The following is a 22,424-nucleotide window of genomic DNA, read 5'->3' on the forward strand; positions in this document are numbered from 1 at the left end:
TACTGGAGCAAGCAGACGACGAGTGCCTGTACGTGAGATCTCAGGAAGATATCGTTGAGGGCAGGACTGTGGCGAACATGACGGTGAAATGGAGCGCTGAGAGGCGCAGCACACGTGATGACAGTGGATGATCTGGAGGGGCGGGCGTGATCTTAGAGAGATCTGTTTCGCAGGCCAGATCGAGGCGGATAAGCTGCGTCCAGGCAAGGCTGAGTGCTGACTTCAAGGTCGAAATGAAGAGATCGGAACGGAAGTTTTTTTGACGCAACTGCTGCTCGCAGAAAATGTTGATGCCGCTACTCCGGCTGCTGCAGCGGCTGCTGCAGTTGCTGCTGGTGGTAGTGGTGGTGGTGCTGCTGCTGCTGCCGCTATTGCTGGTGATGTTCTTATTGTTGTGGTTGTGATAGTCGTTAACACTGCTGCTGTCGGTCAGTGTTCCGTGCCTTCAAGGCGAAAAGGCTTTCAAATACTGGCGACTCGAGATGGCAGAGACTGCACGAGCAGGGATGTTGGGACGGAGGAAAGATGGCGACGGGGAGCAAGATGGTTGAGCTTCAGCGAGGCGAAATGGAAGTAGGAGCGAAAGGTTGCGAAGAGGAGCGAAGCAAAAGACGGAGCGGTGCGACAATGTGGAAGAACTCGTCCAAGACATGGAATCATGCAGCTACGCGAGGTTGGCCGTCCCATCAACACCAAAGTGCCCAGATTATGCAGCAGAGACCGGGTCGGAGATCGTCGCAGCAGGTCCAGAACATGGTTCGCGCGGCGAGGTGCCAGTTTTGCTGAGAAAGGTGATCATGGTGGAGGTGAAGTGACGCATTTGCTGCGCCTCTTGCGCCAAGGCCATTGATCGTCTTAGTCATTTGCCGTGTCTCCGCCATGGATCGGCTCTAGGCGGAGAATGCACGTTTGGCCGAGGGGCCGAAATTCGGATAGAAGAGCTGCTCCCCCCTTGGCTCGAAACCTTCTCAACGCATTCACCCAATTGGAAGAGAGCGTCATGCCTCGCGGGCAGCTGCGCATGCGATGCACCCCCCGGATCTCTGTCAGCAAGCCCCTTGCCACGAGATCACCTTCTACTGCAGCACGAAGGCCGTGGAGGACGGCATCGACTGTCTCGCGCACTTCCTGGGTGTTTAATTTTTTTTTCTTTTCGGAAAGAAGCACCGTCGACGACTGGTGCTGACTACTTGACGCGTCGTCAAAAGCTCCCAATCGATGTGGCTTGAGTAGAGTTTCACGCCGTGACTACTGATGAATTACTGTCAGAGCTAGCCGAGCCAGGCCTCCAGCCTCCGACTAGGTCCGAATTTTGAGTCAGAGTTCATCTGATGTCGTCTGCGTCTCCACTCAAGAACGAAGTAAGCCAGGATGGCGGACAGGCCTCGGAACAATGCAACGGCACAAGGAAAGCAAGGATGGCGACGCGAAATTGTCATACTCACCAAGTAGGAGATTCGCATTCGTGGACTAACGTCCCTCGTGAACGAGCGCTCGATGGTGTGACTGAGAAAGACCGGACATTGAACGAGGATCTGTCTTAGCTTCCGATCGGGCAACGTCGGCGCACCGAGGAATTTAGCGCGAGGACAAGCGGAACGTTCGAGAAGCTCCGCCGTCTACAATCATGGAAGAGGGTCGAAGGGAAACGGGAAAACTTGAGGCACCGCGAGATGATGCAGGTATCTGAAGATCAGAGGGAGAATCTGGAGTGGCTGGAGATGTAGATGCCCTTTTGATCTGATCCGACGTTCCAGGAGAGAATCAAACCCTGAATTAAGGTTTCAACAGCCGGATCCTCCGCGGCAGGACACGACTTACAGGCAGCACGTGTAAAACAAGAGTGGCAGCCCGGGCAAACGTCAGAGCCGCGGGCCCTCGTGCGGCTGAAAAAAAAACACCTTGGTGCGGCTGCGAGCCCCTGGAGGATCTAGTCACACAAGGGCAAGGGCAAGACTCGCCGGTGACCTTGAGATGCGTAGCAGCGCCAAACGACGCTTGTCGCTGAGCAGTAAGAAGCGGGGACCGAGGAGCGGATGTCGAGCAGACTCGGTGTTGGCGCGGTCCTGTCCCGGAGATGGACGGGGATGTATCGTGCAGCGTGCCGCACAAAATTGCAGCAGAAAAGAAACTTTTCTTCTTGCCTTAGCAATGCACCAAAGATTGACGCCGATATTGCTTTTTACAACAATCGATCGTCACGGTTGGGGAAAATGTTCCGGCCCAAGACGACAGCATACGACTACGAAGAGGGACCATACATCAGTCGGCGGATGCGATGGAGACGAAAGCAGCGGGAAGGGCCAATGTGGAGGAAGAGCTGCAAAGTGTTGTAGGCAAGCGAGCGCAGCTCAACGCGGAACGAGAAGTTTCACCGCAGCCAACGATCAAGGTGGGGGAGGGCACATTGAAGGGTAGTCCACAGCATGTTGCTATTAATAAGAAAAGTCTAGGTTAAACACCATTCAAGGTCGTTTGCCCAGCGGAGATCCCGAACAAGTTCAGTTCGCCACTGCCAAAGACTTTTGCGCCCACCCGACAATGTTGTTGACGCATGTCCGCGTTGCAGTCAAAATGTCTCGAATCGAGCTGGACCAAGGCACATCAGCCACCATCTTCTGCGCGCGTCGGGTTTCACCCATCGCGAGGCTGTGAGGACAAGGTGAACAAACAAGGTTGTGACGACTCAATTAGCATCATGAAACCGACAACTTCTTCATGGCCTTGCAGACCGATTGATGAGGCCCTTGAAAGCCCACATGCGAAACTTTCGATGCCCACTCGACTCTAATTGAATGTGACTGTCCCAAGAACGGTAGCAATGCCATGGAGCCCAGTTGTTGGTATATAACTGATCAGCGCTTGACCCGATACGGTCACCTGTGATGGACTCTTGGGTACAGGACGTAAAGGAAGAAAGACTCGCCGGGCGTTGGCATGTAACTATCACGGGTTCAATTTCAAATTAACCGCATGGCGAGCAAGCCTGTCGAGACAGACATGTCACTAACTTTATTCAAACAAGTGAGAAACGGTCGGCCGATGCATCTTCCAGTTCCACCCATTCGGGAGCACGCTAGCACGCTGGATCAATAATGCTGAGAAGGAAAGAAGAAAAACAATCACCAACACAGTTTGACTTTATGGAATAATGCGACTTAAGGTTGGCCTAGCAATTGCGCGCAGGCCGAGATGCCCGATAGCCACAGCCTTATGTTCCGGGGCTGCATTGTCGACCCCAGCACGAGCATCGCGACCACTGTTCGTCATCGACCGGGATGTCCAAGCTTTCCTCTCGCTCCTCACTGCCCATCTGGACATCTCAAGAGGGTTATCTGCAGCTCGAAATCAAGCGTATAAGAGGCAACTACGATACCGTACCGAAGAACCACGTCGATTCACCGTTTGCTTTTTACCACCACAAAAAATGGCTTGGAAGCAAGCGGTCGCGTCGGCCTCGCTTGGAGCTGCCGAGGTGCCAAAACAGATTGGAAAGTTCACATGAATATCGAGCAGCGGCACGCTCCGCTCGGCCAGCCTCTCGGGTTTTCGTCTTTCCCGCGCCCCGAAAGAACAATCACGATATCGCGTCATTCGCGCGTTCGGGTAATGCAGCCATTGTTCTCCATCGCTCCAAGACGAGGTCAACATGCCGCGTTCCGTCTTCTGTTCAAGTCTTCCCATCGCTCTGACTCTGCCTGAACAATGACACCACGTCTAGCACGACCGAGATAAAGCCTACCCCCAGAAACGGAAGCTTTGGCGACTTGCTCCAAGGTTTGTGCGCTTCAAACCGCGACTCGACATCGGTTTTGCCGAGTCTCGGGTAGACAGCCGCTAAGTACGCTCACTGCATGAGGATTGGCGGAGACCCATTTTCCGTTTTCAAAGGACCGAGGCGGCTATGCTATTTTTGTCAAGAATCTTCGCTTCTGCGTCGGAGGCTAAAAACGACCACATGCCACCGCCACGACACTTTCCGCGGCAGGGCGTGCACCGCTGCGTTTCCCAAACGACCCGCGGATCTTTCTCTGCAGTCCAAGCAAATCGGGTGCGAATTCACCGCGTCGGGCCGGAATCCGGGCGCTTATTATACATCCCCAACAAAAGATCTTCTCATCGACTTTGCTCGCCTAATCACGGTCCGCTCCCACCACAAACACGATTCCGCGTCCAACTCGTTTTGATTACGTAAATGCAGGCGAGAGCTCAGGGTGAATCGAGACCACGGTCGCTGATGGGACTCGGCGCACGACTAGAAGAAGCTGGCGAATTGCCGGTGCTCGACCACCCCGTCGCGGGCTCGACCAGGCTATCGTCGGCACCGCTACGCATGTTGAGCGACCAGTCCGGAGTGTCGTCGCTCAACGAATCGCTCGAGTAGTCTCCCGTAGCAGTCGACGGTCCAGCCTCCGGTGCTGCATCGTCTGCAGCTGGCTCTTGACCTGCACCGGTAGCGCGGGTCTTGGCGGCTTCCTGGAACTTTTGCCTGGATTTGCCTCCGATCGGTCGTGTTGTGCGGCGACGATAGAAGAGCAGGTATGCGGACGAGCTCTTGACCGCCTCGGAATTGGCCACGGGCCTAACGCTCGAATCGTCAAACTCGTACCACTTGCCGTCGGCGGGGCTCTTTGCGAAAGCGGTGTAGTGTCCTCCTCCGAGTCCGCCGAAGTGGTTGTCAACCGCGTACAGATCGTAGATGGGACGATCCACGGCGACGGCGTCGTCGTTGTCCTCCAACGGCCTCAGGATGCCCGACCCGAGCATGCTCTCCGACAGCTCCTCTCCGCTCTCCTTGGCTTCCTCCTGCACCCTCCGAAGCGCCTGAGTGCCCTCCACCCGATCCGTAAGATCAAGCCCTTCCAAGGGGAAATCCACCAACATGTTGAGCTTGTCGCGCGAATGCCTTCCGGCACTGAAGCGCTTGAGATGCACCACCAGAATGTCGGGCGCCTTCCACAGGTCGAATTTCTTGGTGGCCTGACGGAACTCTTTGCATGGGGGACAGTACCACGGATCGTCCTCGCCTAGCTGCTCTTCGCGCGTAAATTCGTCCATGCAGTCTTCGATCGACAGCGTCTTGGGTCGAGCCGGTCCGGCGTTCTCGCGCTGACGGATTGCCTCGTCCACCGTCTCTTCGTAGTCGCCCCACAGCTGGGCCGAGTCGGAATCGACAAGCAGGCCACGCGCCTTGACGGAATGCGACCATGTGCACACGATGGCGCCGCCGGTGTATACGAGCGGGACAGCCTTGTCAGTGGACGTGGTTTTCGACTCATCCTCTGCCTCCAGCTCGTCAGCCTCGACCTTCATCGGTTCTTCTCCGCCCAACGACGAGGCAGCCGATGCGCTGCGCTTTGCGAGACGAGCATGGCGTTCTTCGAGATCTTCGGAGAGGTTGTCTGCGTTGCTTTCGCTTCCCTTTGGCAAGCCTTGACCGAGTTCGGCAATACTGAAGCGGATGCGCAAAGCCGGACTGCTCGGCGTCGGAGCTTTGAATTCGTTCAATGGAGCGACGGACGGAGAAGAAACATCGGCATCGACTGTGCTGACATCAGGCACCACTACCGCTTCGCCATCCTCCCGAATTTCGGTGACAAGATCGCTGTCCGCCATTTGGCTTGGTGCGACGACCTGAATTGCGTCGTCATTGCCAGCCGCCGAGTCGTCCACCATCTCCCAATCCGAAATCTGCGATGTAGATGGCGGCAGAGCTGAAGGAGCAGCGGCCGTTCGATCGTGCTCGACAGCTTGACGCAGTTCCTCTGGCACGCCTGCAAAGCGTGAGAAACCTTGCAACACATGCTCGCGAATGGCGTCGGCATCGTTGACGTCGGCCTTGGGCACGGAAATGAAGAAGGGAATGCCGATGGCCTCTGACCGTGCTCGACGACTGACAAACGCTTGGCTCGACGACGGGCCCGAGGTGTCGCTGGCGACGTTTGTAAAGACGGGCAGAACTGCGTACTCCTGCTCCGGAATATCGAGCGCATCCTCAGCGTCCTCGACCGATCGATGATATCGGAACTGCCGCTGCTTGGACAAGCGAGGTGGTGCAGCCACCTCCCAAAAGTAGACAAAGTCGCCGTCCTTGATGTCGACTAGGGGTTCGTAGTCGTCGAACCACTTGTAGACGCGATGGTGCCACACCTCTCCACATACGAGACGCTTGGTCTCGATGCCGAACTGAGCTGCTACCTTTTGTCGCAGCTTGCCGACCGTGGTACCTGCTGGCAGCTGCACCTGGAATTTGTGCATGGGCTGACTCGCATCGAGCGGAACAAAGTAGATCTGTCCTTTCCACATCTTTTTGTTGGGGATGGGGAGCGTCAAGTACATGAACGGATCAAACTTGATCGAGACCTTGCTGCACTCGGGGCATACCAGTGTGCTGCGGTACTGTCCTTGGAAGAGGTCGACGATGACCGAATCGTTTCGCGCCTTGTAGATGTCCCACTGGCGTTTGGCAAATGCGACCAGGTCCTTCTCGTCGCCTCCTTCCCAATCTGGTGCCTCGATGTACGGCTTTTTCAGGATGCGGTTGAGGTCCTCGTGCAAGCCGTCCAGGAGGAAAGCAAGCAACTCCTGACTATCGTGCTGCGCATAACCGCTGAACTGCGGTGCGAAGCGAGAGAGGGCAAACTTGAATTCACGTGGCCAAAAGGAGCCACCTTGCCCGTTCCAGATGTTGGTGATGAGATTGCCAAATGCATCCGCGATGGCGCCTCCCATGCCCAACGGATTGTCCGTGTTGAGCTCCTCCTTGTACGCGCCCGAGACAAAGTACTGCTGCAGCTCGTACGTGTTGCTGAGGCATTGCAGCGCGCTGTTCATGAAGCAGGTGTTGCCGAGATTGTTGAGGCCGCGCAATCCGCGTGACCTGCCCATGGTACGATCGACGGCAGTCTGCGACCTGGTGACCCGCCCTTGCGCTTCAGCGGCGGTGCCTGACGCTGCGCTGGCACCGGCCGTGGCATTGTTCTGCTGAAGGTTGCTGAAAAAGTCTCCTTGTTGTGCGAATATCCCTTTCACCGACGAGGAGGCAGCGTTGTCTGTAGGTGCAGGATCCGTTTGCCAGCGTCCTGATTGGCGCGTTTCTACGACGAGATTGATCTCGATCTCTTCGATCCCGACTGACTTCAGTGTTGTATTGGGTTGATAACTGTCGGGCTTGTCTTCGCCAGCGTCAACAATGTCGACACCCTCTTCCGTTACTCGAGCCGAGCTAACGAGGCCGTTCTGTAGCTCCTGATCCGTCGGTTCAGGCAAAAAGTACAATCTGATGTCGACGTCGGCAATGGAGCCGAGATTTAGCGCTGACTTTGCCTTCGCCTTGAGCTCGGCCACGCTTGCACTAACCGACAAGCTGAAGGATGCCACACCAGAACCCTGTACGCTGACGTCGTGAACGAGCTTCAGAAGACGGATGACGGGCGGATAGAACTCGACACTTTCCTGACCCGCATTGAGGCCGTCAATCACGTTGCGAGCAAAGACCGGACCGCTGCTACCGTACCACTGGACGAGGAGGGACCAGCCTTCTTCGGGCAGCATCTCGTAGTCGATGTGCTCGTTGATGCCTGGCCTGAGGCGGGGCAGTGCAGGAGTCGAATCTGGATCGAGCAAGTCCGAGTTGTCGATGGTGCCGATGGGTACATCTACCTTCTCGGCAGGATCCGAATCTCGACGCTCAGAGCAAGCTGCGTCCCAGCGACGGTACCACTTGCGACTGATCAGATACCAAGTGTCGCCAGCATGTAGGGGGAGGTTCTTCATTGGTCGAATGCGATCGAGCTGCTGTTGTCCCGTCGGTCTTGTCGGCGTGGTGTCGATAGACTGGTGAGTCGAGGCTGGTGCCGGCTCGATCGCTTCCGTATACGACGGTGGCTCGTCGTCCACTATCGCGTCAACCGTCTTAATGATGACAGGCGCGGCTCCCGTTCCATCATCGAGGCTGAGGGATTGTTCGGTCATAAGGCCTTCGATATTCTGGTCGGATCTGGACATGACGTGCGGAGGATGCAGAATGTCAGCCGATGAGATGCTCTGTCGGAGCGGGGTAGGCTGCGTGGAGGTGACTTCGGTGTTGTCGGGTTCGCCAGATTCGCTTGAGGGCTGTGAGAAGGGAGACGACCTGCTTTCGTTCTCGACGTCGCTGCTGTTCTCGTCGATGATGGGGCTGACGGTGCGAGCCCTCTTGTAAGCGGAGGATCGTTTCAGCTCTGCTGCTGCCGTCGCGAGTGATCCGGAGAAGCGAGAGATCGATGCGGGCTCTGGACTCTGCGCAGGGGACGGTGCCGGTCTGCGAGCTGTCACAGGTGCTGCGTGACTATCCTTTGAAGATGAAGACGAAGCACGGTCGGATCGCGCCAAAGCTTCGGCTGAACTAGATGGTGCGGACGTTTGCTGTGAGGAGTTGGATGCGGAATCTCTGGGCGGCGCGTTGTCGAGACTGTGATCGGAACGCATCTGCGAGTCGCTCAGCTCCAGGGCGAAGGTTGCAGCGAGCAGGGCTGTCGATCGAGTCGCCCTCTTCTTGCGCCGGAAAGCCAATCACTTGGCCAGGTAGTGGTGTCGAAATCAAAGGCTTACGACGAGCTGCAGCGAGCGATACCAAAGGCGGGTGATCTGGGGCTGCGAATTCGTGTGTTGACGAGATATATGCGAACGACAATCCTGCTCTCGAGCCTACGATACGAGAAAAGCATGCCGATCAAAACGCTGCTCGTATCTTCCGTGCCAAGTCGGTCTGTGCTGAGTGCAAACACCACCAAAAAAAGAAAAACTCCAAAAAAAACTTCGCGGCACATTTCCGGCTCCACACACCCCGCCAAAACTCGCCTGGCTGCTGTCGTATGCACTCGACAGTGATTGCACCCTTTTCCCGATGCGCCCGATTCAGGAAGCAATCCACTGCCATGCAGCCTTGACCGTTGGTCATCGCGAAGGCTGTCTTACTCTGCTGTGCTGTGAAAGGGTGGTATTGAACGATTACAAATACATGGGAGCAATGCGATATGTGATGAATGCAAAAGCGATCCTGTTGGATAATCGATAGCGGCTCTTCCGACCGACAAGTTTCTAAGCGCTGACCGCGCTACGTCGAGACGCATTCTCGTTGATGAACGCCTCGACCGCAGCTTCGGGATGGTCGGGGAAGCGGATGAAGAGTCCCTGCAGCTCAGCCATGCTGACGCCCCCGCTGGCGGCAGGTGCCGGTCGATGAATACGCTGAGTGGGACTTGGCGCAGTGGCAGTTTCGGCATCTCCGGTCGCGGCCGCTGGAGCAGCCAAACCGACATCTTTCTGTCGGCCATCAGGACCAAGCCCCAGCGCGGTGCGACGTGCGACCGCCTCGGCCTCAACAGTAACTGCAAATCGACTAGCAAGCTCCAGCACTTTTCGATCTGCCTCTTCGACAGCCTTCCGAAGACCAGGCACTGCTTCGAAGCTCTTGTAAGAGTCCACTGTCGATGCCGAATCGGTCAGCCCAGCTGCTGCTGCCAGGAGTGGCTTCGAAGCTTCTACAGCGTTTGGTGCGATGCCGGCGTGCTTGATGTTGAGCTCGCGCATTGTGGTGCGATAGAAGCGCACCATCAGTTCCTCCACCTGCTCCCTTTCGGCATCGCCCAGCTCGGCGATCATGTCGACTCGACCTGGTCGTATCAACGCCGGGTCCAGCTTCTCGATATGGTTGGTGGTCATGAAGATGATCCGGCTTTCTCCGCTTGCTACACCGTCGAGAGCATTCAGCAGACCCGAAAATGTCACCGACGCCTGATACCCATCCTCAGCGGCTTGCTGCCTTCCCAGGAAAGCTGCATCGACATCCTCCAACAGCAGAATTGAGCGATCGGGGGCGTTAGAAAGCAGGTGGTTCAGCTTGTCGTCGGTGAGGCCCCTTTCCGACAGGTTGAGAAGGCAAATGTTGAAATCCAAATGCCCTGCTAGCGCGGTGATGAACGACGACTTTCCGCTGCCCGGTGCTCCGTGCAGAAGGTACCCTCTACGGTATGGAATGCCGCGTTCTGCGTACCATCGATCGCGCGACAAGAAGCGCTGTACGTCATTGACGATAGCCTCCTTCTTGCCCTTGCCTAGCACGACGCTGCCAAGCTCCCTCGTCCTTCTCGGTTGACCGAACGGGCGCCATTCGGGTCCCCAGCTCGTGTAGATCACCGTCTTGCCTTCCGTCGAAGAAAGCGCCAGCTGTCTCGCCTCGTCCAAAAGCTGAGGAAACAGGTGTGCATACGCGAACAGCGTCGTCAGCGTCACCGTCTCCCACGGTGCACCTGTGGACAGGTCGACCATTTTGCCATCCCGCTCGCGCGTCAGGCGCATCCACACGCCGCGATATCTGAACCAATGCGTTCCAGGACCAGGCACCAGCGAGAAACGAGCCTGTCCCCGTTCGGCGGCTTCGGCATTCGGCGTGGACGCCGATGCATGCGCGGTGTAACTGGTCTCGACCGACAGTTCGTGGCTGAGGATGCGGACAGGCGAGACTGAAGAGCCGCTCGAAGCGATGACCAGAGGATTATTCACCTTGTCCTTGCTGGTAGCAGCCGATGATCTTTCCGCGGAACGATCGCGTAGACCGAGAAAGTCGACGAGCCCCTCCTTCTGCTGCTTGCCCAACAAGCCGCGCTGCCTCATGGCCTGCGCTTGTGCTTGGGCACCCATCCAGTGCAGGAACCATGGATGCGCTCGGTCTTTCGATGGGATCTCGAGAGATATCAATAACCTTCTTTGCGCCATAGACGCAGCTACCTTGACGCCTCTTCTGGCCATGGCAATCGCACCGCCGAAAACCATCAACCCTAGCCCTCCTGAGAAGATGGGATTATCGGCAATGAGGCCGGAAAGGAACGAGCTAGGGCCGGAGCTCGTTGTTGCAGACGAGCCAGAGCTTGCTAATGGTTCCGATGGAAATAATCTTGTTTCTTGCGCTGGCTTTGAAGCAGTGACAGCGTCTCCGGGACGATCGTGTTGGTACGATGCAGATGCTGCCCCATCATAGTGGATGGCTGCGGCTCGGGATCGATCGTCCTCGCTCGGAGGTCCGAGCGGATCCTTCCTCTGCATCGTCCTGAAGTTGAACATACCGATCCGGAAGCTGCACACCCTTTCTCCGAAGCTGCGAGGATGTTGCTCGTCGAAATGTCCGGTGGTTGTTCGCAGTCTTCTTCCAAGAAGTATGTCGCAGAAAAAAAGAGCTGGCATGTGAGTGGAGTAAGCTCATTTTTCGGAACACGGCGTCACTTTTTCCGGCTTCCGCCAAAAAGGACAGCGGAGAAATTTCAAGACCCTGCCTGACCTTCGCCACTTTCCCTCTTCCAAACGACTCCAATCCCGCAAAGATCCTTGCACCGTTCAGCCGACCACGGCTGCACTCTGGCAAACATCAGCACAAACATCGAGCAAGCTGATCACAATGGCGCCCAAGCTTTGCGTCATCTGCAACGCCGAGCGAGCGGTCCTTCGTCGGCCCAAGACGGCGCAGCAAATCTGCAAAGAATGCTTCTTCTATGTCTTCGAGACCGAAGTTCACCACACCATCGTCTCTAACAACCTCTTCAAGCGCGGCGACCGTGTTGCTATCGGTGCTTCCGGCGGCAAAGACTCTACCGTCCTAGCGCACTGTATGAAGGTGCTCAACGAGCGATACGACTATGGACTCGACCTGTTCCTTCTCAGCATCGATGAAGGTATCACCGGCTACCGGGACGATTCGCTCGAAACGGTGAAACGCAATCAGCAGCAGTACCAGCTTCCACTCAAGGTGCTTGGATACGACGAGCTGTACGGCTGGACCATGGACGACATCGTCAAGAGCGTGGGGAGAAAGAACAATTGCACGTTCTGCGGCGTGTTCCGGCGTCAGGCGCTGGATCGAGGTGCAGCCGCTTTGGGTGTCGATCACATTGTCACCGGACACAATGCAGACGATGTTGCCGAGACAGTGCTTATGAACGTGCTGCGCGGAGACATTGCTCGACTTGAACGATGCACAGAGATCGTCACGAAAGGCCCTGACGGAACCGAAGATCAAGATCAGGAAGGATGCGGTTCCAGCGGGTCGAACGGCATCGGTGTAGGCGGAAGCGGTATCCGACGCAGCAAGCCGTTCATGTACGCCTACGAAAAGGAGATCGTCATGTACGCCTACTTCAAGAAGCTGGACTACTTTTCGACCGAATGCATCTACTCGCCCAACGCATACCGCGGATACGCAAGGACGTTCCTCAAAGACCTCGAGGCCATCAGACCGTCCTCCATCGTCGATATCATCCAATCCGGCCAAAACCTCAAGATCTCCAACGTGGTCAAGCAAAGTCGGAAGGCGCAGTTGCAGGACTGTATCAGGTGCGGCTACATTTCTTCAAATACGGTGTGCAAGGCGTGTATCTTGCTGGAAGGATTGGAGAAGGGCACGCCGCAGTTGGGGATCGGCAGTGAGAAATCGAAAAAGATCAAGGAGATCAGAAGTGAGAATTCCAAGGACGATGTCGCAAAGGGAACAATTGCGGGGGAGGTGGAGGAGAGGAAGGAGAGGAGAATCCCGCAGTGGACAGGCGTAGCCAGGGACGCTCCACCCATCAGCTCTCTGCCGTTTGTCCCGCCACAGAAGAAGGTGGATCTCAGCTTTTGACCCTCTAGCCTCTTTGCTATTCGTTTGTATTTGTACTGAATATCTTCTCAGTTGTCAACTCATGACGCAAAACCCTCATCCAGCAAACTGCTCGAAACCTTTGTCGTGCGTCTGCATCGAAAATGGCATTGTTCGCAAAACCGTATGCTGGGTGCTGCATCGTCACTCATCGTTGGCCCTCCTCGCCGCATCAGCATTCGCCTCCAGATCCCTCCCCTCGTCCCAAATCCACGTCTTGACCGTCCCATCGTCACCACACGAAGCCAACAGACTCTGGGCTTTGTTCCACACCGCCCCGTACGCCACGTTGTTGTTCGTCGACAGCGACGACGTCAGATCCGACACGACCGACGTCTTTGTCAATCCAATTTTGCTGCTTGGATGCAACGTATCGCGTCCATGACCTTCGAGCGTCTGGAGCACTTCCGACGACTCCTGGTCCCACATGTAGATGAGACCGTCTTCGGAGCCTCCGACGAGCAGCGAGGTGTGGGCGAAGCTGGAACGGATGAAGTTCTTGCTCGTATTCTGATGACCCTTGAACCTTTTGAGTGGACGCAGCATGCGAAGGTCCCAGAGACGGTTTGAGTTGTCCTTGGAGGAGCTGAGCAGCAGGGTACCCGAGTCGTTGATCTCGACCGATGTGACTTCACCCAGGTGACCGGTGACCGTTCGAATGCAGAGACCAGAGACGACATCCCAGAACCGAATCGTCGTGTCCTTGGATGCCGTCACGATGAGGTTTCCGAGCGGGTTGAAGATGGCGCTCGAAACACCCAGTTGATGACCCGTGAACGTCTTGACGATCGAGCCCGTCTCGACATCGTACATCCTCACCAACTTGTCATACCCTGCCGAAACAATGTGCTTCTCATCCGGATGGAATCGACAGCTGTACACGTCGCCCACACCCGCTCGCAGCGTCGTCTTGCACTGTCCACCCTCGACGTCCCACACTTTGACGGTAGAATCACCGGACGCGGAAGCAACATGCCCACCGGTACGCGTAGAGTCGACGTCCCAGACACGACTGCGATGACCCTCCAGCACGCTTTCGCATCTGCCCGTGTTGGAGTTCCACAGACGGACAGTGTTGTCGCTGCTACCACTGACGAGCTTGCGACCTTCTTCGCCGACGAATCGGACGCTCTTGACGTTCTTGCGGTGACCGCGCATGGTGTGAGCCACCGAGTTGGGGACGATAAATCCGGTGTAGTCGTGGAGGAGGCCAGAGATGACGGGTGCCTTTTTGGGGTGGTATCGTGCAAACTCGACTTGGTAGGCTACAGCCTGATGAAGCATGGTCAGCAGTCGATGTGGCGGGACGTACGTGTAGCCGTTAGCAGTAGCGTTCTTGGATGCGCTGGTCGAGGCGACGCTGTCGGTCATCATGCCGTCGTCCATCAATTCTGAAGGTTCCCGACTCTCGCTCCTCCCGCTGCTCGCGTTGGTGGAAGCTGATCCGGGCAAACCGGCCTCCCTTTCCATCCAGTCCTGTTCGAGCATGGCGGCGAACTCCATGACCAGCTTCTCCCTCCCTGGTTGGATCCCCTCCCATGTTGCAAACGATGGAGCATCTGTCACCGCCTTGGCCGATAACAAGTAGCACAAATCCCTATACTCGGACGGATGCGGCTGGTAATGCTCCAGCGGCTTCAACCTCTTGTTCAAGAAAGTGAAGCCTTTCTGAAACTCTCGATGCTCGATGTGTTCCAAGAACTGTTGCTTGTATACGGCGTACAAGAAGGCCTTGTGGTTCTTGACGAGCGGTTTCTGCAGGAGCTTATCCACCTCGGGCCAGTCACCTTCGAGTATGTGACCTCGCAGCTTTCGTGCGTCGAGCCCTGCTTCCTCCCTCTCACGTCGCTTGATGCCGGCTTCTTCCATGAGCAGCTGGCGTGTTGCGCCGAAACCTTCGTCGGCGAGCCACTGGTCGATCATGCGGATGATGTCGTTGCGTACATGTGCATCGTCTGGACGTAAGATGGCGGTTCGAGATGAAGCGAGGGAGGCTTGGTTGGGGTTGGGATCGCGCGAGGTACTTGCTGTGTGGGCTGTGAGTTGACCGACCGTCTGGCCGAGGATAGAGGAGTTCTGGTAGTAGGGATGGTAGCTGTAGGGTGGTGGACGAAGACCGTGGAGCTGGAGGTCGGCGACGGTGTGGTCGTTCGCTTCGGCGAGAAGGACTTGCTTGCGTCGCTTCCATGTTTCTTTTGTTCCTCCTGATGTGGACGCATTGGCGCTACCGTTGCCAGTCGCACCATTCGCAGCGCTAGCGCCGCTGCTGCTCGCTACTGCTGATGTTTCTGCTGCTGCCGAGATGCCGAGCCCGTTTATGCTATTGCTCAGATCCGGATGTGCGCTCGCTGATCGATCCAAGCTAGACGAAGCTGCAGTAGCGGTCGGGCCGATGGTATTTGTGCGAAACATGGAGCTCGCTAGCGTCGGAGAAGTGGGCGCGGTATACGAGCCGCTCGTTGTGATATGATGGGGATTCATGGTGAACGATGAGGATGCGGAGGGTGTCCTGCCATCTGCTCCAGACAATGATGCAACATCAGGAAGCTGGAAGGTGGAAGCGCGCGGCGTAAGGGGTACAGGCGAAGGTTGAGCGGAAGAGGTCGTGTCAGGATGAGCTTGTGGGTCGTGCGTCGGGCTGTGGTCGCCAGCCGCCGTTACGGTGATTTGAGTGGGATGCGACGGCCTACCGCTGCTGCTGCTGCTGCTTCTGGCTTGATGTTGCTGCTGCATGATGAGCTCGAGTGTCGCCGCACTGTCGGCGATTGTGCTCGGAATTCTTTCCCTCGAAGACCCGATGTGAGAAGCGAGTCTAACGAAAGGGTGGTGTTGTGTTGGTGAAGGGTGTCGAAGATGCCATGGTATGCTGTTACTCCACTTGTGCGCTATGCTTGTGCTTGTGACCTGAGGAAAGGACCCTTGAAGCATAAAAGAATCAACAAAAATCAAGTATAAAAATGCGTCTCGAAAAATGGCCAAAAACTGTGCTTGGAAATCGCTATTCCCCACCGGCGATGCGATTCGACTTCCGCGCGAGAAGAAGAAGAAGAACGCTCTCGCCGCACGGACGCTGCTGCTGCTGGGCTTTGACGTGGAATACAACGCTTTCCAACAACCAACGGCCTTTGCTCTTTACTGCTCACCATCAGCTTCTATCATTAACCTCGACATCACATCCATCATGAGGACGTCCATATCCTCAATGGCCAAATACGGCCTTCTCGCACTACTCTCGCTGCTCGCTCTCACCCAGCTTACCTGCACATTCGCCCAACGTCAAGCCAAAGAGCAAGACTCGCTCTTCAAACAGATCCAATCCTCCGGCAAAGGATTCATCGATGTCGACACGAACGAATTCTCGCAGATCATCCAGGTGCCTCGAGACTATGCGGTCACTGCGCTGCTGACCACCACTACTGGGAGTATCAAGTGTCCACCGTGCCAAGCGTTCCAGCCCGAGTTCGAGAAGCTGACGCAGCAGTGGAACAAGAACAAATCCGTCAAGTCGAAGAACGTATTCGTCAAGGTCGAATTTAACCGTGCTCAAGGCGTATTCGCCAGGTATCAGCTGCAACACGCTCCCGTACTATACACCTTCCCGGTACCTACCGCAACCGACCAGTCACCCGAACACATCTCTTTCGACTTTAACGCTCGAGGTTTCTCCGCCGAAGAAGTCGCCTCCCACCTCAACAAGCTGCTCAAGACCAAGTTCAGCTACAAGCAACCTTTGAACACCAAACTCATCACAGCCACCATCACGGGTGTCATCACGCTAGCCGGTTCCATCTTCTTCCTGGCACCTTACATCCCGGCTCTGTTCTCCTCGGCAAAGCCGTTGTGGATGATCCTCTGCATCGGAAGCATGATCGTGTTCAACTCGGGCTACATGTGGAACTCGATTCGAGGCGCACCGTACATCGCGGCAGGTCAGGGTGGGAAGCCGGAGTACTTTGCGGGCGGGTTTCAGAATCAATATGGGGTGGAGACGCAGATCGTAGCGGCCATCTATTCGTTGTTGGCGTTCAGCTTTATCGCGCTCACCGTGCTGGTGCCGAGTCAGAGGGATCCGGTGAGGCAGAGGGCGGGGGTGTACGTTTGGAGCGCGATCTTTTTGGTGACGTTCAGCTTGCTGTTTTACATCTTTAGGATCAAGAACCCGAGCTATCCGTTTAGGCTCTTCTTTTGAGCAGCGGAGAAATTCGCGATGAGAGGGCGGAAGGACAGAGGGCAAGTGTTTCTAGATGCATCGTGATCAGGAATGCGAATCATCTTGATCGAATTTCGGTTGTGTGGTCGATAGATTAGGAATGTTTCGCTCAATCGTCATCCGTTTCCTTCTCAGCTCAGAAGAGCGACACGGAATGAGACACAGACGAGCAGTCCGAGAAAGATATGAAGCCCGTAACAAACGTAGTATTGCAACACCGAATTCTCTCTTGCTCTTCGCTTCACCTGCCAAACACCTTCTTCTCGAGCAACCTGAACGGCACGTACAGCACGGCACTCGCCACCAATCCAGTCTCGAAGCCCAGATCGCCGCTCCTCTTGGCCACGGGTCCCGTAAACCAGACCTGGCTGATGCACGGCACGACGATCGCCAAACTGACACAGCACGCACCGACCGCCGCCAACCCCGGTGGCAACTTGTTCCACTGGTTCCAGTGTTTCGCGTTGTACGTCGTGACATCGGCTCTTCGGATCACGACATGATCTGCCAACACGACGCCGATGTACAGACTCGCCCAGTAGCCCAGCACGCTCGTGAAGTCCGTCAACGTTTCGTAGAACTTGCTGTGGCCTACGATCGCAAGCGGCAGGAAGATGGCGGTGGCAAAAAGAGGCCAAACGAATCGAGGGATGGGACCGAGGAACGGAAGCATGGTCTGGAAGTTCAACCCGATGCTGTAGATCGTAGCCGAGATGTTGCCGCACACGGACAGCGCGAGGATCACGACCAAGAACCGACCAAAGTTGCCCAGAGATCCGGCGAGGATGAGCTGGAAGAACTGTCCACTGGAAACCGACAACGCCTCGGACCATGCCGGGTTGTCGTACGAGGAGCAAGCGAATGCACTGCCGATCATGATGAACGGAACGCACGAGAGGAAGAAGCCGAAATACACGGACCAGAAGAGCTTGTGCGGCGAGACGTCCGGACGCAGGTAGTGCGAGACGTCGGATACGAGGGCCGAGTAGGAGATGATGAAGCCGGCGATGATGGCGGCGAAACCGAGGATGGAGGAGGCGGATGCGGTGGGTTGGTTCGATGCGACGTGCAGAGCTTGCGGTCCAACACCCGCTTTACCGATGAGTATGCAGAAGCAGATGAGCGTGGGAAGCCAGAAGAATCGTTCGAAGTAGTGCAGCACTCGGATGCCGCTGAACGACACGACCAACGCGATCATCGCCGCAACCACAATCCCTACATCCGGTGTCAACGTCGACGATCCATCGGCTCTCGACGAAACCGCGGAAAGCGTCTGCCCCCCTACGATCGAGTTGAGGATACAGTAGCCCAACATCGTCGCCAAATTGAGCAAGCTGATGAGACTCGCACCAAAGTACCCGAACGAGTAGCGGCAGTGAATCATCTGCCTCATCCCCAGCTTCGGCCCGAACAGCGTAAAGTACGCCGGGAAGATGCAGCAGAACCCACCGACGAACAGCGTCGTCAGCATGGCGGATTTCATATCCATCTCGAGCAGCGACACGAGCGTCCCCGCCGAGAAGGAGAGCACATTGACGTTGCACGAGAACCAGATGAGCGAGACGCTCCACCAGTCGCGACCGGTTCGTTCGGAGAGCGCGAGCGGTCGGATGGATACGGATTCGATGCGCAACACGGAGAGCTTGGAAGCGAGCACATCGAGTTGGCGCGTGAGGGCGTTGGATTGGATGGTTCGTTTGTAGTCCGAGATGATCGAGTCGTCGACGGTGGAGCTGGCGGATGAGGAGAGTTCGGCTTCGTGAGCCGGGGTTTGATGCTCCAGGTCGAGCTGTGACGGTGGGAGTGTTGTCGACATCTTGGTGTTAAGAGCGGACGGAGCTGAATGAGCGTCCTTCCAGTGGTAGACGCTCCCGACAAATGCCAGACCAGTGGCAAGATAAAGATGGAGCAGCAGAAGAGGCAGTCTTTGGGTATCGGTGGCGAGAGGAAGAAGGTTGCAAATGCCAAATCTGCAACTAACTGGAGTTTTGTGCCTTTGACACTTTTTTTCTCACCAGGGTCTTTCATCAAACACACTTTCCGCTCTGCATCCTTCTGACTCGGAGTGCGTTCCGATGCTTCGTTCCTCTTTCGCACCTCGCTATCAGTTCGAACAACTTGCAACGTTGTATTTTGCATAAACGACACCTTTGCAGTTCAGTTAGTTGCCTCGTGGCTGCTGACTGCTGGCCACGCACTGCCCACGTTTTCTCGAGTCAGAAGAAATCAAATTTGAAAATCGTCTCGGCGCGAGAAGAAAATATCGGCGCTTATCCAACGGCGAACCGCGGTTTCAAGGGTCCTCCAACTCTCTCTTTCCCGACCAAGCCGAAGCCGCGCTTTGCCGATCTTTTTCGACCTGGCACGGATCAAGCGTTCAAAGCGTCCTGTACCAAGGTGATGCGACTCACACTATCGATTCTGCATTCCCAGCTGTCAGTGTTTGTCATCATCGTCAACAATCTTATCATCCGATATCGATGAGCTGATCATCGTCTACGTAGACTTCTGCTCAAGCCTGAAATCGCCGATTCGCCAACTTCCAAAAGGCGCACGCATCATCGCTTGACCTTCTCCAACCTACCCGCAACATCCTCGATCCTGCTCTGCAACGAATTCAGATTCGCCTCCACCGTCTTCCTGTTCTGCTCCATGTTCACCTCCATCTTTTGCAATAATGCATCGAGTTGCTCGCCCTGTTGCTGGCGTTCTTCGTTGGCCTCCTCCAGCTCCTGCAGTGTGCTGGCGAAATGCGAGGCGGACGAGTGGAGGTCGGAGAGCGTCTGCAGACGCGTCAGCACGGAAGGTACGATGGGTAGCAGTGGTTCGAGACGTGTAGAGACGTCAAAGAGCTGCTGGAGCTTGGTGAGTTCGGCAGGCGTGAGCGTCGAGCTCGAGTCGGTATCTTTGGTGGCTTCCGCATTGGTGCCGAGTTTTCGACGCACGTCGTGTACGCGATCCAGTTCTGTGACGAGCACTTTGACGCGTCGACTGATGGCATCTAGATGACGAGGTTGTGAGAGCAGCGACAGCTGGTGTTCCAGCCGAGACAATGTGGATAGTACTGGGCGAGGGACGGGTTTGGACTCGTCTAGTAAAGCTTCTTCGAGTCCAAGCGTCGATTCGAGTTCCGATAGGCGTGCCTCCAATTGAACCATGTCAGTGGTGCTGGTGCTTGCTCCGGATGCTGCTGGAACTGAAGAAGTCGCAGCAGTCTTTGAAATTGATGATGACTGTTTGACTTGCTGGAGCAACGCCCGGATGTTCACCTTGTCGGCTTGGGTCTCGTCAACTGTCTTGACGGAAGATGTCGGCAGGGTGGCCAGTTGCTCCTGAAGAAGCTTGAGCTGATCCAACACTTCGGCGTTTTCCCCGACTTGTGTCCCTGCCTCCTTCTTCGTTGCGTCTTCGCCGTTGGATGACGCAGCAGCAGCGGCATTCAACTCCTCCTCCAACTGACTCGCTTCAAACTTGAGCCTTCGCAGACGATCCACTACCGACTCTGCACCCCTCGCGGCTTCCCCGTCCAACGAATACGTCGTCGTCTCGAGCCCCGCATCTCTGGGCCGCGTCGCAACCGTCTTTCTCGTTCCTCTCCTCCTCCCATGCAGTCGGCCTGAGAAGTCTGCTCTATCCACATCCAACGCGGTGGCACCGTCAAACTTGGCAGCTGCATCGTTGCGCCTCAACGACGAGCCGTCGATATCATTGGACGCTCCTGCTTTGCCATCTCCAGCATGCTTGCGATTGGCACTATGGTCCGAGTCGTCGCTGTAAGAATCCGAGCCGGTATCTTGACCATCGCTGCGCTGCTGTCGTGATCGCTGTCGACCGACGCGGGTCGGATCGCGGTTGGGTCCTTGGTACTCGTACACGTCCGGTGCTGATGTGTCGACGTCGGGCAGGCTGGCGTATTTGGTTTGGCTGGCGGAAGGTGCACTGCCTAGCGCGCCGATTGACGAGCTGGATGGATCGGACATGGTTGGCGCAGAGCAACGAGGGTTATCGGCGATAGTGTTGTTAGAGGAGGAGATGGTGGTGCTTGGGTGCGGGTAACTTTTGGGAACCTGACGAGACCAACACCTTTCAAGTCGCGTTTTTGGATTTTTGTGTGCTTTGTCTGACACGCGCCTGGCACAGCACAACGCACGACCCACCAACACACCAAACTTCTTCGACTCCTATTTTGCCATTCGATCTGGTCTCAACAAACAGTCTCATCATCTACTTGATACTGCGACATACAGTATGACATTGAGTTTGAGTTCATTCGGGTTGGCATTTGGCATTTGGATCGCGACAACACACGAGTCGTGAAGCCATTTCTTCATTGCGGTCACCAGGCGTCTACTGTTGGAGGCGGGCAAAAGTGCGATCCATGGCCTCCTTGATCTCGGCGTACACCTGGTCCACCGTCTTGATCGAGTCGACCTCCACCACGCGGTCCTGCTTTCGATAGTAGTCGACCACCGGCATCGATGTCTCGACGAACGTCTGGAATCGTTTCTTGATCGACTCGATGTTGTCGTCGGCCCTTCCACTCGTCTTGCCCCTCTCCAAGAGCCTTTCGAGCATCACCTCTTCGCTGCACTGCAAAAACAGCACGAACTTGGACTCGCACACGGATTCGTCAAACTTGATCGCCTGGTCCATCTTGCGCGGGAATCCGTCGACGAGGAATCGTCCCTTGCCGTCGGTCCACTTGGATTTGTGCTGTTCGGGGATCGAGTGTCCGGCTTCGGTGGTGCCTTGTTTGGAGAGAGCCTCGGCGATGGCGTTGGAGAGGAGCGCGACGGTAACTTCCATGGGGACGATCTTGCCTTCCTTGATGTAGTCGGCGATCATGGAGCCGTACTCAGAGCCGGGACGTTGCTGTTCGGCGCGAAGAAGATCGCCGGCGCTCAGGTGGACGAAGCCGTAGTCTTGGACGAGACGGGCACACTGGGTGCCTTTGCCTGCACCAGGTCCACCGAGGACGAAGACGACGGTCACCTTGGATGAGTCGAAGCGAGGGGTGTCCTTCTGAGCCTCAGCGGCGACAGGTGCCGGGGCAGAGTCGACCGCAGGGGCAGCAGCAGGAGCAGGAGCGCCGTCATGAGCCTGCTCGGGCTTCTTGTGCTTGAGCTTGTCGAACAGCCCCATCCTGCCGAGTAGTGTCTTTGACCAGTCTATGTTGGGCGAAGTGTGTCGATACGCGACGAGTCTCTGCTATACCACCGCTGATGGGAAGTACGCGAGAGACAAGAATTTGTCAGGAGAGGTTGGGAAGCACTGGAGTCTGTGCGACGTGATTTAGTCGAGGTATATATGTATGCGGTTCGCAGGCGTGCGAGATCACTGGGGTTCCTGCGAGCGAGGTGGGATGAGCGGGTTAGGGTGAGGAATGCGTTTCTCCCGAAGGTGCTTCTGAGGATCGTCGTGACGTGTGCGAGAGATGTAGGCGAATGCACCGAACGCAGCAACGGCAATCAGTGCGAATCCAACGGGGCTCGGATGGTCCTTTTGCGGTTTGGAAGAGTAAGCTCGAGTGGAGGTGGGAGATGC

At 56.2% G+C, this 22,424-nt stretch overlaps 9 protein-coding genes across 9 annotated transcripts; 3 read left to right on the top strand and 6 right to left on the bottom strand.

Annotated features, from left to right (window-relative positions):
- Positions 1–40: 40 nt before the first annotated feature.
- On the bottom strand, positions 41–3,651 carry PHSY_007509 (hypothetical protein; the record flags this gene model as incomplete). Its single annotated transcript, XM_012338103.1, has 4 exons — positions 41–443; positions 965–1,224; positions 1,446–1,619; positions 3,382–3,651. 4 exons carry the CDS (start codon positions 3,649–3,651, stop codon positions 41–43), a joined length of 1,107 nt encoding a protein of 368 aa, XP_012193493.1.
- Positions 3,652–4,209: 558 nt separating this feature from the next.
- Positions 4,210–8,469, bottom strand: PHSY_007510 (ubiquitin carboxyl-terminal hydrolase 2; the record flags this gene model as incomplete). The annotated part of the gene is made up of 1 exon (XM_012338104.1): positions 4,210–8,469. One exon carries the CDS (start codon positions 8,467–8,469, stop codon positions 4,210–4,212), a length of 4,260 nt encoding a protein of 1,419 aa, XP_012193494.1.
- Positions 8,470–9,081: 612 nt separating this feature from the next.
- On the bottom strand, positions 9,082–11,223 carry PHSY_007511 (hypothetical protein; the record flags this gene model as incomplete). The annotated part of the gene is made up of 1 exon (XM_012338105.1): positions 9,082–11,223. One exon carries the CDS (start codon positions 11,221–11,223, stop codon positions 9,082–9,084), a length of 2,142 nt encoding a protein of 713 aa, XP_012193495.1.
- A 211-nt stretch (positions 11,224–11,434) lies between these two features.
- PHSY_007512 (hypothetical protein) lies at positions 11,435–12,652 on the top strand (the record flags this gene model as incomplete). The annotated part of the gene is made up of 1 exon (XM_012338106.1): positions 11,435–12,652. One exon carries the CDS (start codon positions 11,435–11,437, stop codon positions 12,650–12,652), a length of 1,218 nt encoding a protein of 405 aa, XP_012193496.1.
- Positions 12,653–12,814: 162 nt separating this feature from the next.
- On the bottom strand, positions 12,815–15,403 carry PHSY_007513 (hypothetical protein; the record flags this gene model as incomplete). The annotated part of the gene is made up of 1 exon (XM_012338107.1): positions 12,815–15,403. The coding sequence occupies one exon, from the start codon at positions 15,401–15,403 to the stop codon at positions 12,815–12,817; it is 2,589 nt and encodes an 862-aa protein (XP_012193497.1).
- Positions 15,404–15,641: 238 nt separating this feature from the next.
- On the top strand, positions 15,642–16,846 carry PHSY_007514 (thioredoxin; the record flags this gene model as incomplete). The annotated part of the gene is made up of 2 exons (XM_012338108.1): positions 15,642–16,742; positions 16,820–16,846. The coding sequence occupies 2 exons, from the start codon at positions 15,642–15,644 to the stop codon at positions 16,844–16,846; spliced, it is 1,128 nt and encodes a 375-aa protein (XP_012193498.1).
- Positions 16,847–16,980: 134 nt separating this feature from the next.
- On the top strand, positions 16,981–18,624 carry PHSY_007515 (THO complex subunit 2; the record flags this gene model as incomplete). The annotated part of the gene is made up of 1 exon (XM_012338109.1): positions 16,981–18,624. The coding sequence occupies one exon, from the start codon at positions 16,981–16,983 to the stop codon at positions 18,622–18,624; it is 1,644 nt and encodes a 547-aa protein (XP_012193499.1).
- A 526-nt stretch (positions 18,625–19,150) lies between these two features.
- On the bottom strand, positions 19,151–20,860 carry PHSY_007516 (hypothetical protein; the record flags this gene model as incomplete). Its single annotated transcript, XM_012338110.1, has 2 exons — positions 19,151–19,239; positions 19,465–20,860. 2 exons carry the CDS (start codon positions 20,858–20,860, stop codon positions 19,151–19,153), a joined length of 1,485 nt encoding a protein of 494 aa, XP_012193500.1.
- A 367-nt stretch (positions 20,861–21,227) lies between these two features.
- On the bottom strand, positions 21,228–22,022 carry PHSY_007517 (hypothetical protein; the record flags this gene model as incomplete). Its single annotated transcript, XM_012338111.1, has 1 exon — positions 21,228–22,022. The coding sequence occupies one exon, from the start codon at positions 22,020–22,022 to the stop codon at positions 21,228–21,230; it is 795 nt and encodes a 264-aa protein (XP_012193501.1).
- Between the last annotated feature and the right edge of the window lie 402 nt (positions 22,023–22,424).

The sequence above is a fragment of the Pseudozyma hubeiensis genome (assembly GCF_000403515.1).
Source record: "Pseudozyma hubeiensis SY62 DNA, scaffold: PHS70, whole genome shotgun sequence".
Classification (NCBI taxonomy): domain Eukaryota; kingdom Fungi; phylum Basidiomycota; class Ustilaginomycetes; order Ustilaginales; family Ustilaginaceae; genus Pseudozyma; species Pseudozyma hubeiensis.